Source organism: Lonchura striata, chromosome 15 (genome assembly GCF_050655825.1).
Source record: "Lonchura striata isolate lonStrDom1 chromosome 15, ASM5065582v1, whole genome shotgun sequence".
Classification (NCBI taxonomy): Eukaryota; Metazoa; Chordata; class Aves; order Passeriformes; family Estrildidae; genus Lonchura; species Lonchura striata.
In genome coordinates, this window is record NC_140717.1 from 5,098,522 (window position 1) to 5,115,345 (window position 16,824).

General features: G+C 39.7%; 1 protein-coding gene and 1 long non-coding RNA gene across 6 annotated transcripts in view; one reads left to right on the forward strand and one right to left on the reverse strand.

Annotated features, from left to right (window-relative positions):
* The window catches only part of CABIN1 (calcineurin binding protein 1), a 109,118-nt gene that overhangs the window by 39,506 nt on the left and 52,788 nt on the right, over window positions 1-16,824 (forward strand). For 4 of the 5 annotated variants that reach the window (XR_014958561.1, XM_021549888.3, XM_021549890.3 and 1 more), the window contains exons 28-30: window positions 248-430; window positions 2,832-3,166; window positions 8,716-8,829. Coding sequence is in view for 4 of the 5 variants with exons in the window: in XM_021549888.3 (XP_021405563.3) it covers window positions 248-430; window positions 2,832-3,166; window positions 8,716-8,829 (632 nt within the window). In the remaining variant the exon portion in view is untranslated. The remainder of the gene's footprint in view (window positions 1-247; window positions 431-2,831; window positions 3,167-8,715; window positions 8,830-16,824) is intronic. The other variant, XM_085592623.1, reaches the window with a different exon arrangement.
* LOC146765991 (uncharacterized) lies at window positions 7,932-8,800 on the reverse strand. Its single transcript, XR_014958562.1, has 2 exons — window positions 8,696-8,800; window positions 7,932-8,130 (listed from the first exon to the last, which is right to left on the reverse strand). It is a non-coding gene; the product is annotated as an uncharacterized LOC146765991 (long non-coding RNA).

Here is a 16,824-nt window from a genome sequence, read left to right on the forward strand (position 1 = left end):
TACTACCTGAAATATTGTGTCCCCAGTCTAAGTGCTCATGAAAGTTGAGCTTTATTGCTTTTGAATCAAATTCCAGGATTATAATCTCAGAAGAAATGTGGTGAGAATGAAATACCTTTTCTTGGTGGTGGTAAGGGAACCTATGTGGCAGTTGTAAGAGTTTGCAGTTTTGTGTTGCTGTTACCAAGAGACAAGTAACAGCTTGAGGAGTATGAAGTGGTGCATTCCTCCTTTATCTCTTTTGCAGAGAGGAGTCAGGATAGCACTGGGGCAGTGCTGTCTGACTCCAGTTCCACACAGGATATGTTCAATGAGCCTGCCAGCTCTCAAGACAGCCTGAAGAAGACTTACACAGAGAAGAGGATTTCTGCTACCTATGCTGATACACTGATGCTCAGCAAAGAGACCTTGGGATCTGCAGAGGAAAAGGGTATGCCTGATCTAATAGATAATGTCAGCTGCAAGAGTCTCATTCAGCTGTTTCTGCTGGCTTGTAGATGCACTGAAATATGTTGCACTGTGACTAAGAATTTTAACTAGGTATCATTGCTGCCTGTATGTGTGCTTAAATTTGGAACTGTGCCTCACTTATGTGGCCACCAACCCAATTTTTTCTATCTGTTAAATCTTACAAAGGAGTACTAAACTCCTGTCTGCTGGCCCTTTGACTGACTTGCCTTATTTTAGGTTATTATTTGCTTTTTCTTCAGTGTTTAATATTTTAAATAATTTAAAGAGTAGTTATTTGAATATAGTCTCAAACTATATTCAAATAACTCTACTTTTCCCAGAAACAGATGCCCTCTTATTCTGTCCCAGTAGCAGCTTAATAATCAGTACAGAGAAGAGTTTAAGTAGTAGAATTTAGCTGCTTTATTCCATTGTATACTTGATTCCAGTGGAGAACTAGAATTGCTCTCTACCAGATTTTTCCATAAATAATAGTACTAAGTGTTCTGTATTCCACTGGAAAAATGGTTTCAAAATCCATTAGCTGGAATTTTCCTTTGTCTGATGTTTGTACAGTTGGATGTGGCAGTAGATAAAGAGCCTGGACTTCAACAGGGAAAGACAAACAAAACCAATGTGTAAATTTTGTCCACCTTTCCAGGCTGTGGCTTTTTGTGGGATGTTAAGTCTTCTTTGCCAGTTCACACTTTCCCAGTTCCAGAAATGAGAGATCATGCTGTGTGGAGAGTCCTGAATCACTTCCCTGATCTCACTAGGAGCAAGTGCCAAGCAGTTATCTCTTTGTTTGCAGACTTAGATTACCTTGGTTTCTTGTTTTTAAAAATACTTTACTTCAGTCATGCCTAAGCTAGGGAAGCCTGTGGTGGTGCTTGCATTGACATGCTGGAATAGATGCCAGTTCCTAGTTTTGTGAAATACTACTTGCATAATCACTAAATCCAGTAGTCTTTTGGCTACTAGACTAAAATCATGGCTCTTTTTGAGGCTTGCAGTGAGCTGTGTTATTGTCATCATCTCTCTGTCAGAAAAACCATCAAATGCATTCTTAAATTACTGATGTTTTTTAGAACAGATGTTGTTTCCCATAAAGCTACCTGTACAGTAAAATTATAATAGACATAGGCATCAGGCAAGCACATTTTGAAAAATGTGTGTTGTATAAAACATGTTTGACTCAAAAGTTCAGCCTTATGAAAGAAAAAGTTATGGAGCAGCTTTATATTTGAGGATGAAGTACATTTTAGTGTATGCATGTAGCATGTGTGTTTCCAGCAGTAATGGTTAGCTAACAGGAAATGTGGAAGCTGCCACTGTAACAAGATAATTTCTGAAGTAAATGTTGATATCCTTCAGCAAAAGATGGGTCACTTGAATTATAAGTTACCAAGTTAATCACAAAAATACTTACATGGAACTGTAGGTCCTACATTATGCAGAAGACCAGGTGAGCTGCCGAGTCCATTTTGAGCTCTGAGATTGTGTTCTAGGCAGACTATTAAGAATAATACATTTCACTTGAGAGCATGGCTTTAATTTTCTGTTCTGTCTTCTTTTCTTTGCAATAAAATGTTCCTGAATTTACTCTTTTATTTTGGCTTTTTTTCCTCCTTCTCCTCCTCAATCTTCCAAAAGTATGTAAAACCCTGCATTATGTAAGGTGTGCTGAATTCATACTATTGTTCAGGATAAAACCCATATGAAGACAGTGGAAGTACCAGGATAAAACCCACATGAAGACAGTGGAAGTACCAGGATAAAACCCACATGAAGACAGTGGAGATACCAGGATAAAACCCACATGAAGACAGTGGAGATACCAGGATAAATCCCATATGAAGACAGTGGAGATACCAGGATAAAACCCATATGAAGACAGTGGAGATACCAGGATAAAACCCATATGAAGACAGTGGAGATGCCAGGATAAAACCCTAATGAAGACAGTGGAGATACCAGGATAAAACCCTAATGAAGACAGTGGAGATGCCAGGATAAAACCCTAATGAAGACAGTGGAAGTACCAGGATAAAACCCATATGAAGACAGTGGAAGTACCAGGATAAAACCCATATGAAGACAGTGGAGATACCAGGATAAAACCCATATGAAGACAGTGGAGATGCCAGGATAAAACCCTAATGAAGACAGTGGAGATACCACTGTGTGGCTCTGTCAATAAGTTGCAGATTACTTGTTCAGTGAACATCATGAATAGTCACAGTTTTTTTTTCAATATTTCTGTCTATGCTTTAATGGAGAAAAGGATTGCCTTTTGTCATACTGAATTTTTGTCATTTTCTGTATGTCATTTGCCATTTGGAAATGGCAATTTCACTTTCCTCTTACTGTTCCAACTGCAGGAAAGTCAGAAGAGCTGCTGGAGATCTCAGTATCCTACGATCCTGCTGAGCCTACTGGCCAGAAACTGCTGATGGATCCTCAGTGTGCTTCTGGCAGTGCCCTCAAGGCTGCCATCCCGCCAGGCTCGCAGTGGGACTGCAAGAAGAAGGCTGACCCATGTGGAGAGGATGTGGCCGAGTTTCCCCAGGGCCTCCCCGCAGACCTGGAGGAGCAGCGCAAGTTCCTGACGGAGCAGTGCATCTCCGCCTTCTGCCTGTGCCTCAGCCGCTTCCCCCAGCACTACAAGAGCCTCTACAGGCTGGCCTACCTGTACACCTACAGCAAAACACACAAGGTGAGCTCTGAGCCAGCGTGGGGGATGGATCTGTGCAGAGTTCTCAGTGTGGGTCATATGCGAACCTTGAGACAAGAAATGCTGGCTTAGAAATGCCGTGGAATAGGACAGACGTTGGGAGAGAAATGAAGCTAGAAACAAGCTTCAAAGGATGGCCTTGCAAATAAGACGAGATACTGTGGAGAAATAGATTATGAAAATGCATTTTAGTGGGACCCATGAGGGGTAATTTTAGATTATTTGCTGTAAGGCATCTACAGCATGGTGTGGCTAAAGCTGAGAGACCAATAAACACAGTGTATCATAATTAGAAAATAGCTTCTGATTGTGATGATGTGAATTATAACATCTGTATTGTCTCACCCTTCTCGTGAGAGTGAAAATGTTATAAAAGTTTTTAAAACACCTCTCGGTTCCCCCATCTCTGGGTCAGGAAAAGAGCATTGTTTGACACCCCAGCAAACCAACTGTGCTGCCACTGGCACTGGTGCAGAAGCCTCAGTGTTAAAACACAGCTTGTTCAGTGCAATTGGGAATGAAACTACACTTGAGGAAGTCTTCAGCTCCTAGATTGTCTGACTCGTGTGTGAGGTCAGTTAAGGAGAAAATTTCTTTTTTTATTACTGAACTAAGTAATTTTCTGTCATTCAGCAGAGAATTACATTTTAGTTATGTCACATAAATTAAGATGTTCTTCTGAAAATGACAGCAATTATTTTACTGAATAAATGGACTGAAAAGTGACTTGGAAGCAGAAATTAATCAGTATTGTGTAAACACATCATGTGACACAGATAAACTTTCTGGGTCTTTGTTGGTAAAATGTGTCAGAATAGTACATTGAAATGATCAGAGGTATTTTACTATTTGTCATAATCAAGGTTTGCATTCACAGATTTTATATTTGGAAGTCTTGTATTAGATCATATGCTGTTTTGCATGGCTTCCTGAGTTTTCTTCCCCACCAGTATTAAAGCTTATGTGAGCAACAGGGTGGGGAAACAAATTGTACCCCTGGCCTGGAGGCAGCAAATGTCACCAGTGTCACTGCAAATCACCAGAGCACAAGCAAATCTTGCCAACCTACTGGAAGGTGATGAATATTCCATTTGTCTGTGGAGTGATTATCCAGAAAAAGATCACCCTTTTTTATGGAGAGCTTGTTTTGAAAACATTCTTACGCTGTTTGTATGTAACAGTTGTTAATTTTTCCATGGAGCTAATCATGAATAGGAGCCATAGATTCCTGCAATCTGTCATTACTGTTGCTGACATGATTCTGTATCAACATTCAGCAAAAAAAGCTGCCTGTTTTCAATTTATTGGTTCAAATAGCATGTCCTTGCCTGAGGAACTACTTGGAAAATACTTTCTTCCATTATTTTTCCCTGATGAAGCTTTCTCTTTTGCTTTTTATATCTCTCTCCTTATATAAATATCTACTCAGTGATGGATTTCTCTGTGAAATACACATTGTTATCTAAATCTGTTTCCTCTTGGAACTCAGAAAAACTGAATCCTGCCTGTTTGAGCCTAGTAGTTACTAGGCTGGCTTCAATGAGCATTTTTGGGTTTAACTGTTCTTTCTATTACTTCTGCATAATGCAAAATGAACTTGACACAGCAAAACCCAAAAAAATCCTATTGATATATATGTGTGCTATGTATTTTCACATGGGTTTTACATTTTCTTTCTTCATTGGCTCATTCAGGTTTTTTTGTAGAGCAATGTCCAATGTCTGTGTTTTAATGGCACATTACTGTATCTTTAGTGGAAATTATACTCCTGCACAAACTTAAAACACAAAATGGATCTATGCATTGTCAGCAGTAACTGCAGTAAGAATTGTGCTTACATTTACTCATGATAAGCCTTATTTTAAAAAATGAGATACATTTCATGAGCTTGTGTTGTTGGAGGGCAGAGTGGTAAATTTTAGAAAACCAAGATTAATTTTTAAATGCGTATAACCACCTTGGAAAATTCAGCATTTACATTCCAACGCCAGGAATTTGCATGAAGAATTTAGACTGATGGCCAAAATTCATGGTTGGCTGGGAAAAGGAGAGGATTGGCAGACCTCCATAGTGCTCAGAAAAACAAGTTTTCCATATGCAATCTGTTTTCTCCCATTTCACAGTTTTCCTGGTTTTGCTGTTGTGAGATTAGTGAAGATAGTTGAGTGATTTTTAAACATCTTTTCAAACTCTTTGAACATTTTGTTTGGCTACATGTTCTGTTGGGGTTTTTTTCCCCCTGCAAAATCCAGCTTAATATTTAGAGTCTATTTTTCTTTGTTTTAGTCTGTTATCAGAAGATATTTATACATAGCTGGTTTTAGTTGGATTAAATGTGCAGGAAAATACAGATGAGTTTTCAGAAGTTACTTCATTGCCAGTTTGGGCAGTAGTTTCATTTTCCCATCAATATTGTCTTGAAGAAAAGTCTTCATCCTTTGCAAGTTTTGCCTCCAAAATGAATGTTGGCAGTTTGGAAGGAGAAGTTAGGACTTGGCAGGATGTTTGTCAGTGTAACTTTGTGAAAAAATATTCACCTTATGGTCCTTATGGATCAGTATGTGGAACTGGTCTGATAATCTGTAACCAGCAGGTTGTCAGGAAAGAAAAATATTTACTTTTTGTAATGTTTTTTTAAAATCTCAAAATAAAAAAGTGCTCTGTAAATCCTGGAAGAGTCTGCTCATAAAGACAGTGTGAATTTTTAAGTTTGTATATTCTATAATGTCTGTTATTAACAGAGCACTTAATGGGGAAATGAATGTTGGGTGTGACTGGTTGGTCAAACCAGGCATAATACATGCATGTAGAAATTACAAGATTTTATGTTGGTAGGCTTAATATATACTTAGAGACAGACATAATCTGGAAGCATAATAGATGTAACCACTTCAAGTAGAAACAGTTTGATAATAACAGTTCATTTAAAAGGCAACCCTTCAAATCAGTATCTTTTTATTTTGCTTTTATTTGACAGAGGAGCAGGAGAAGGTTTTTGAGACCAAGTCTTCTAATGGACTGTAAATAAATCAGAGGGAAAGATTAAAGTATATTGGTGTGTTTTGTTCACCTCTCAGAAAGACTTTGTGGAGGTTCCAGTTTAGGTGAAGGTGCTTCTGACACCATTGAGTTGAGGGGTATCCATCCCAGGTGATTCAGTTCCACTTGGTTGACCCTAAGAGATTTTCCTTTTCTACTTCAGCTTTTTTGCAAGTTACTGTACCCTGTCAGTCATCTTGTCTTTGAATCTTGGGGTGATAAAGATGTGGGAGGCAACAGCTGAACTGGAAAGAGTATTTCATAATTGCCCTGAGTCAGACAGCCAAATCCAGCATTTCAGACTGGCAAGCAGCATGCCAAGAAGAATAAATCCTTTTTGCTGTGTCCTGGATCCCTTCACCCACTCCTAATAACTTCAGGTGGAAACCAAGCAGAGCAGACTCTGTGAAATCTAATGAGTTGAGACCTGCTCAGGCATATTTACTGGGAATAAGTGATCATGCTGATTTAAGGAGAAGGGTAGTGGAAAATCTGTAACTATGTCTTTTATTCCTATTAGCTTTGATTGTGTGAAGTTACCGTGTAATTGCTCCATTTGTCTGAATGATCTTTTCTCCTCCTAGCTGGGTTACTGCCATCATCTTGTTCAATAAAAGCCTGTGAATTATGTGTACCAAACACATGCCTGTGGATGGTCAGGGTAATGTGCATAGCACATCCCAGCACCAGAGCATGATGCTACAGTTAATGATACAATAAATGATCTCTTAACCTTTTCCTTTTAAAGCTTCCATTTGAGAATACATCCACAGCTAACATTTCTTTAGACTGGAATTTTAGATTTAAGCTTTGTGGTGGGATGGTAACTTTCTTAAGGATTTTGTTTTCCTTGAATTTTTATGTGGTAGTTTTAACTGTAAGATTCAGATTAGGCAAGTTTTACTTCATTTTCACACTTGAATTTACTTAAACTTCTGATGACTATGATTAGCACAAAAATAAAGCATTTTCTCTGCCTGGTTCTTGGATCTTCCAATAGGCTTATTTTTGTTGGATTCTGATTTTATTCAAAACAAGATGACTTTCATGGAAGACCAGATTTTTGTAGGTTCTTTTGTGTTGTATTTTCTTCTGTATGTATTTCCAAGCATTTTTCAGGATTAGGTTAACAGGATTACAGAAATACATATTACAAAATAAGTTATGTAGAGGAATGTTAGTATGCATCTGAGTTTACACCCTCTGCTTTCTTCAGTCTTAATTAAATTTGGCACTCAGTGATAATAATTAAATTTACTGATATCCATGACCAGCCAGAAAGTACCTTGTGATGTTTATGAGTGAATATGTATTTGTTCCATACCAAAACAAAGCTGTCCAAATCCCCTTGATTATGCTGTACTATAATCATGAATGTCCTGTGTAAGTACCTCTGTGAGCTCTTGGAATGAGGGATTTTTGACACCCGTAAATATCTGGTTATTATTGTCAGTGTTCAGCTCTCCTGCACATGAATCCATAATCAGCATTTTGCTAGAGGGGATGCTGCAGTTCTGGTGAGACATTGGAGATTTCTGCATGATTACTGTCATTAGCACAAAGGCACTGATGATTGAGCAGAGCTTTCACTGTTTCATCAGGGTCTTATAAGCAAAAATACTCTGGAACACAGGAGAAGAACTTTTCTAATAACCCCCGCAACCCCAACATACAAACATACACAAAAGAAAGGATATTACAGCTGGAATATGCTTCTTGGATGGACATGATTTAATCACATTTATGACTCACAGAAGTGTATTTCCAGTCCACAGAACACAAACCCGAGTGCAACATTCTTATTTGTCTCTATGATCCAGACATCTTCCTCTTTCTTTCATGTCCTCTCTTGTGAAGTTTTCTGTACAAAAGCTGGCCAAATACAACTCAAATGCCACTTCTGAACACTGAAATAAAAAAATGAAGTAAAGCAAAGCTTCCATCAGTGAAATCTCACAATTAATACTTATCCCATCTGTTGGTAACATTCTGCCTGGAGCCAACAGCTGTCCCTAGTTCTCAGCTACAAAAGAAAGCTTCATGCATTGAACTCCTAGAGGGATAGTGCTTTTATCAATTTCTGGTTGTTATCTATCATTTAGTCTCCTGCTGATGATAATTTCTTGATAATTCACTGAGCACTATTATCCAGGTTTGATGATAGTCGTGGAATTTCCAGGGAGGTAAAGTGAGCTCACATGGAGGGCAGTGGCTGGGTAGGGCCAAAGGCTCTGAATTCAGCACCCCACTAAAAGAAGGCTGCAGTTCAAGGCTGAGGGTCGAGGCCTCAGCTCTGGCAGGTATTCCCTGCAGGTGCTTGGCCCGAGGGAAGAGCTGGGAGTGCTTCCAGAGAGTATGTGGGGAGAACGGAGCAGCAAGTATGTGAAAAACAAGAAAAGACACTTCAGCTTAATAAATAAAAGTGTGCTTTGTTTTATACTTTTACCTGTTTACTTTGTTTTATACTCTCACCTGGCTGTTGTTGTCCACAGAACCTGCAGTGGGCACGGGACGTGCTGCTGGGCAGCGGGGTGCCCTGGCAGCAGCTGAAGCACATGCCTGCACAGGGCCTCTTCTGCGAGAGGAACAAGACCAATTTCTTCAATGTAAGTTTACACAGCTGATAAACACAGTGCACTTGTGTTCTCAGCCAGCCCTGAGACACCTGTTTCTTATTGGAAAGGTCTGCAAAGTGGTGGGGATGTGAAATTCCACACAGGCACGTTAAACAAGCCTTGAGCAAGTAAAGGAAAGGAGAATTACAGAGATATTTACTGGCTGAATATCTCTCTTGAAGGGTTATTTCTGGTAAGCTTGAAAATATGGGGAGAGAAGCACCAACATTTTTTCAGTTATGCATCATTTTTCATATACTTGATGGCTGAGTCCTCTCTAAAAATTCTAATTTTGTTCATCTTAATTATCCTCTTGTTTATTATTTCTCAACTCAACCTACAGTTCTCATGATGAAAAATAGTGCTATTTGCTCTGAGAACTCTGCTGAGTTGGAAGGAGCTTGTGCTCTGCTGTCTGCAGCATGGCTCAGCAGGAGGAGTGTCCCAGCCCCACAGAGAGAGGCAGCAGCATTGTCACAGAGCCTGTCCCTGTGTCTGATCACTTCCACAGGCTGCCTGTGTCTCTCACTGACATGGGACACACAATGCTCCTGAGACTCACATGGGCATTTGTCCATCAGTTCCCTGCTGGGATTGCCACTTACACGCTGCTGTTGTCTTTGGTATCTTTGGCTTTTCTGTGATATGTCCCAGGCTTTTTGCCTTTTGTTCTGTTGTGATAGGGTTCTTTAGCAATTCTGTTTTGCAGTGTGTGCTGAGAGTCTGGAGATGCTCTGCTTGCCATTCTGGGCTGAGTACAGTCCAAATGTGTTATGTGGTTGCCTGTGATGGCAGTGACAAAATTTTGTGTCTCTGCTTTCCCATCCAGTGCTTCTGTTTTAATATTGGAATTGTGAAATTTATTTCAGCTTTATATCTGTGTTAACACCTATCTTCATTTTTGCTGTATGTTGTGTTAATTAGCACATCTCTGCAAACCTCTTTTAAGTACAAGTTAAGTGCTCATCTCTGATTATAATCCCTCAGATGGGTTAAACAACTAAGGAATATTGACAATAGTTCAACATTGATTCATGGGTCTGTCTGCAAAAAGGGTTTCTATATCATTACATCTTTCTGGAGAGAAGTTTTGATTAACAAGTGCTGTCAGCCAGCAGCTAAATACCATGCGCCCATGTGATCACCCCCCTCCTGTATCCTCTATGGGATGGGGAGGAGAATCAGAGAAAAGGTAAAGCCCATGAACTAAGATCAGTTAAAAAACTGAAATAAAAAATATAATAATAATAATAATAATAATAATGAAAGAGAGGTAAGAAATAGAAATAAAATCCAAGAAAAACAAGTGATGCACAGTCCAGCTGCTCAGTACCTGCTGACTGATGTAGCAGTTCCCCAGCAGCAATTGGCCCCTTCCTGCCAGCTCCCCCAGTTTCTATCCTGGTTTATATACATACCTCTGTTCCACCCTCTGGCCAGTTCCAGTCAGCTTTCCTGGCCCTGCTCCCTCCCAGCTTCTTGTGCACTTCCTCGCTGGCAGACCCTGGGAAACTGATTTAGAGTAAGCACTGCTTAGCAACAACTACAACATCAGTGTGTTATCAACATTATTCTCACACTGAATCCAAACCAGCGCTGTACCAGCTCCTAGGAATAGAATTAACTCTATCCCAGCTGGAACCAGGGCACAGCTGATGGGGCAGACTAAACAGTGGGGACCTGATTGATGGCTACACAGCTGATTTCCCTGTGATGTCTGCCAGTTTTCCCTACAAAAATCCTGCTGTGATTAGCCCCTGACACAGCTGAATGCTTGGACTCAGATTCACATAACACAAAGTATTTTTGTGGAAATTAATGGAATTATTCAACATGCTTCAAGCTAAGTGTGAACTTTGCATGATCAAGGCTGACTTGTTCATCACTGCAGGGTTAAGTGTCAGAAGTATTCTGTTTTAATGTGTGAGGAAGATGAGCAGCAGGGAGCTGAGAGGTGTGTATAAGGGAGTGTTTCTACTTGAAAATGTGAATTACCACATTAGGAGAGATCAGTGGTTGACCTAAATTGTGTCTAGTTTTTGAATGCTAATGCTAGCTAATTTAATTTAAAGAGATTCCACTATATTCCTAGGTGGAATTTTCTAGCATTGTTTCAGAAAGTAATTATTTCTTACTCTGCATATGAATATTTTTATACTCGGAAGGGTGAACAGTACCAGTATAGATACTTGACCGCAGTATAATGTTTCTTATAAATCAACAAAAACTTAATTCCCATAATTGATTTATTTAATCAGAAGTTAGATACACTATGAAAAAAAAGACAACCTTCAGCAAAAGGTATATGCTGGCCCAGTGCAATATATTGGGAACACTGGTAGAAAAGATAGAAGGTATTTGTAAATGGTATTCTCATTTTGAACTTGGGTCTGTCAGCATACAAAGGTAGTGTTAGTCTGGAGTCCTCCATGTAGACCACTGTCTCCAGGCTTTAAAAGTTTTGTTTTGGGGATGAACTCCAGTGTCTCAGCTGTGGGGACATCTTGTCTTATTCTCCATGCATGTAGGTTAATCTTCCTGGTAACAGGCACGAGTTTAGCATGATGAAATATTTTGGTGGTCTCATTTTCTACCCAGCAATATTTTCAAAATCCTCTTCAAGTAACATTGTGTAAAGCATGTGGCATTAATCCAGAACAGATGACACAGACATAGCACAGTGAGAAAATCCAGATCTGAAAGGGAAAGGGCTACAAGTGCCCATGACAAAAAGCTGGTGGTGTCAGCTGACATTCCAGAATTGGACAAACCTAAATCTGTGAACAACTTGGAAAACAACCTCTCAGTTCTGACTTTGCCTGGGTTAAACCACAACTATTCTGTTCCCATGCAAAGCTCCCAGGCAGGCAGTGGGGAAGAGACTGAGCTGCACCATCTGGGTCAGAGCTCTGGTGTGTCATCCCCTGTGCAGATGGTGCTGCAGCCCACTGTCCCAGCTCCTGTCTTCACATACTGACTCGGGTGATAAAACACAAATTCTAGCACTCTACAAAAGTAGTCTCATCTAATCTTAGAAATTAAATGGCCAACCTTAAGATTTTCTAAGCCTAATAATGTCCCCCAGGGTTATTTCCAATAGAAATCTTTTGCCCAAAGTGTTCATTTGCTTCCATAAAATGCCTTTGGTTTTCTGTTTTGAGAACTCTTCAGCCTTCATGATACAAAAGAGTTAAATTAATGTCTCAGTGGCTTTTTGTAGATATTTTACTACTGGAATACCTTTTTCTTCTGCAGCAAGTAGCACTGGTGTTTTTACTCTCTTGTAGAGAAGATTTAGGGTTGTTGAAATTACAGCTGACTCAATTTTACAAGTACAAACAACAGAGTGCAAGAGAGAAAACTAGCAGCTCCTCCCAGACATTTTATAAATCATGCATACTCCTAGTAGAATTATTTATGAAATGTTTATGACAGCACTGTATGAAAAGAAATAAACCTGGGTAAAGCTGTCTCTTGTTAAATTTTACTGCAGAACTGCTGGTCTGAATCTGTGTGTCACGGGCTGTTGTATAATTTGTTAGCTGTCACTCATCTACAACTTAAATGAGCAAAAAAGGCATGTTCAGTTAGCCCCGATTTCTTCTCATTTGACATATTAGAATGATGTCGGGATGCTCAGAACTTCCCTTTTTCAGTTCTCAGAAAAAATAGTGTTACTGCATTATTGTACCTATTTGTTTCCCGAGCAGTAAAGAAAGGCCCTGATTTTCTGTAAGCAGAGGTTTTTGCATGTTCATGGCTTTATTAGTGATGGAAATCATATGACTGAATATTGCTCTTAGATTTTAAGGAGTTTCAGCTGTGTTCCTATAAATTACTGTCAAATCTGGTGGTTTTGACCATTTGTCTCTTGCATGTACAGGTATAATTCCAGCTTTTCTCCTCTTCTCAGTGTGAGTGTAAATATATACAGAGATTTTTTTAGGATGGCTGCAGGATGGTTTCTATAGTAACTAAATTAGAAATTATTTCAGCAGGAGAAAAAAAATCCCAATATATTGCTTTATATAGTAGGGCACTTTCTTATATATCCATATTTTGTGGTACTATTAATAAAACAAAGTTAAACTTTGTGCACAGATGATGGGTATTGATCAGGCTGTGGGTAGGTGGGGATTGTGGAAGAAGCATTTTGGTGGTTGAGCTCTACATACCAGCAAGTTCTCCATATGGTCTAATATACACTATTTGTATTTTCCTGGCACATCTTCTATGGCAATAATAATCTGTTATAATAAAGATCTTCATGTCCATCTTTAGTAACTGTTCCCCACAGACAAAAGCTGTGCATGCACACCATATACTACAGTGTTGACACTGATGTGCATGAAGTCTTGCTGTAAACTGTAATGGGTAATTGTTCTATTTTTAATTCCAAAAGCAATGCAGTGTGTTTATTCTCCGCTGTGTGTGTAAAGCCCTTCATTCTGTGGTCTGGGCAAGCAGGGTCAAATCAAGGTGGGAGCATCTACTGGGTGCCTGAGGCTGCAGACAGCAGCCAGTTCCCTTTATTTTGCCTTTGTTCATGCCAGGTGTGACTGGGCACTGGCAGGAGGCTCTGCTGAGCAGAAGGGCAAGCTCTGGACACTGAGTAGTTGAGGTCTGAAGCTGGTGCTGCAAGTTTCTAAAGGTAGTTCTTATTACACAGCATGGTGTTACCCAGTGGGGGCTTTCTCTGGTACTCTCTGTGTAGTAGCTACTTCCCTTAGTTGTGTCCCAGGAAGGCTGGTTCTGAAAAGGAGAGCAGGGTGCTCTTTTGGGATTCTGTGTGACCAGAGCCATTCAGGTGAATTTGAGATGCAGAAAATAAGTCTCTTATGAAGTCCCCAAACAGGCAACATGCCTCAGCTCTCCTGGATGTTCTAGCAAGGAGATATCATTTTAAGCCTCAGTTGCTTTTATATATTCCCATAGATGTATATTACTGGTCAATGTCAAAAATATGGTATTGAGTGAACATATAGGATTTTCTTTTGATACAATCCAGCTGTTGTTTGTTTCTCTCCCATTTCCTGAAGTGCAGCATTAACGATTCTCATGCCTTTGATTAAAATGAAAGATTTGTTACAGAATTTAATGTCTCTGTTAGAGACAACTGGTTATCTATCATCCAAAGGAAGAGGGAAATCCATGAGCAGTGCTCTGAACCTATGTTAAGTGTGTGTTCTTCCCAGTCTGAGTTTGCTACCAAAGTTGGCTTGAAGAACCCCCAAGCAGCACACAGTGCCAAGGGGCAGCTCTTCGAGGCTGCTTGAGGCAACCTGACTGGAACCTAAGGTTCAGTATTTCCTGCCATGTACTCCAAAACTTGAAAACTGGAGGAACAGCAGACTAAAAGCACTTTTGTAGAAATCTTACCACTCTGCTTTCCTTCCTGTCCTTGGCTGGTGAGAGATCTGAGTTACTCTCCTCCTGCTCATAGTTGATGTGTCTCTTTTTGGTTGGCAAATGTGCTTCCAGCACCTAGACATCTGCTATGTGGAACATGAGCCTTCCAACCAAACTACTGTGATTTAAATCAGACTGGGGGGAAGATGAAAAAACCTGAAGAAACTTGTTGTGCATCCATTGAGTTGAGATTGTGCCCTCAGCATGGTGAGAGGTGGAATTTAGTCATGTATTGGGGCTCTTAGAAAATTAATGATTATGTTTTAGTTTGATCATGATTGGTTTTTGAAAAAAAACAGTTGGTCTTTTTAGTGCTTCTAGTGCTTTATTTGAAAATGAGTATGAGGGGTTGCCAACTTAAAAAAAAAAAAGAAGAAATCACAAGGGACATCCCAGAAATCACAAGGGTTTAGTTATTCCGTTTTGCTGTTGTTACTTCTGAGGGTTTTGGATGCCATTTTTATGCAGCCTCAAGGGAACAGAAATCATAAGGGAATCATTAAAAAAAAAAAAAAAAACTTTCTTTGATTCCAGCAACTAGATAATGCTTGAAGCAATTACTAGACTAGTACCATTTGATATACAGAAGCAAGTGTCTAGAAAAGGTGACCTCCACCATTGACACTTTGTAGTTGCACTAAACAAAATAGTAATAATGCCATAATGACAACATATAATAATAATGTAATTTATTTTTTCTACTACTTATTTTTCTTTTTTGTGCTTAGGCTAGGTAGGGTCCCTAGGGATAGGGACATCTGGTAAGGACATGGTTAAATTCCTACCTACTTTAGAAGATAGAATTGTCTTTAATCTCTTCAGGACATGGCCATGTTATAGCCATGAAATATCAGGGTTTTCCCTGGGCAGGATCAGTCCCAGTGCTCTGCTTTGTGCAAGGGCTGTTCAGTAATGCAGCTCCTCCTGCCAGCTCCCCTGACTGGGAAGTGTTCAGATGTTAAGGAAGAGACATGTCTCTGCTGCAGATTTTCTGCTTGTGCTGGAAGAGGAAGCTGCTCGATGTGGCACTTTGGGAGCTGCTGCTGGCAGCAGGGCTGGGCACTGCTCAGAGGTTCCTGCAGTGCTGCCTGTGCTGCACAGGGGCTGGGAGAGCTGAGCCTCTCCTGGGGCCCAGATTGCACAGACCTTGCTGCTGTGCCTCACGTGGGCTGCAGCTGCCACGCTGCCTGCCTGGCCTGCTGCCCCAGGAATTTTAACAAGGATTTCAGAGCTTTTGCTACGTTCCCCAGTAATGACATTATGGGCCTATTGTTCCTCGTCTGTGTGAGGAAACCATTTCTGGTGTGGTGAAGACATATTTGTGTGGAAAACTTCTGGGAATAAATGAAAAACCCTCCAGGAGTTCCTTCTGAGCCAAATGATTCTATGATCATATGCCTTAATTTGTAAATACAGTCAGCTGTATAAATGGCAGATATTTTATGGTTACAATACAAGCTAAAGTTTGGAAGACTGAAAAATGCAAACAAATCAGTATTTTCCCATTCTCTTTTCCTTGGTTTTCTTCATTTTTGGTCTTTTCTAATTTTCTCCATTACCCTTCACTGTATCTTCTGCAGAGCAAAATAATGTTACAGGTGTAATGCTTCCAGCACTCAGCATTGAATGTTCCTTGAACCACAGGATAAAGCAACTCCTACTGCAAAAAATCATTGTCAGACTGTCTCTAGATTCAGGAAAGAATGTTTGCATTGGTTACATAGAATTCTTATTTACAGGAATATTTTTGCATCAAATATAGAAACTGGGAGTGGTAGGGGTTTTTTTTTTTGTTTGTTTTTAATGAACATCTAAATTTTGGACAATCTGATTCATTAAAATGCATAATAAGGTGATAGCCCAGCCCTTTTCTCAAACCATGACTGAAAGTCAGTTTTATTAAACTGAATGTATGAAAGATTAGTGACTGTTGAATTTACTGAGGGTGACTGTTTCTATGTGGAAAAAGACAGCTTTTCAAAAATCCACATATTTCAGTCAAGTAATTGTTAATATGATTGTTATATGTTATCTATCCATTGTTTTTCTCATCTAGCAAGGTAAATGGCCTCCACTGGGGAAAGGGGAGGCAGGAAAGTATGATACAAGTTGTCCCTACAGTCAGAGTTAAAATTAAATTATTTCTCTTCTTTACCCTTGACAGTTGTTCTTTTGTCAGTAGAAAGCCATTTTCCATCTTTGTCCCTTGTTTTTCCATCTGTAAAGTTAATTTCATTCTATTAATCCATCCCTTGTCCACAATTTTCTAACATTGTAGTTGATAGAATGCTTGTAGCAGGTGCAGGGGAGTTATACCTCTCATTCTCTGTCACTTGCTCCCATGTGTGCTCACTCTCTTCTGCAACCTTAGTACCAGCTCTGGGACCAAAGGTAAGCAAGGGGTTAACTGTGCAAGTGAAACTTTCATAGTGACTGGCTTGAGACCAGAAACCCAGCAAGCAATGAAGTCTTAAAGTTGCCTATAAAAAGCTAGATAACTTTTTCAACCTCTGCCCAACATGTTATTTACAGTTCTTCACTCCATCCTCTTGGAAAAACAGAACTCATCAGTGAAAA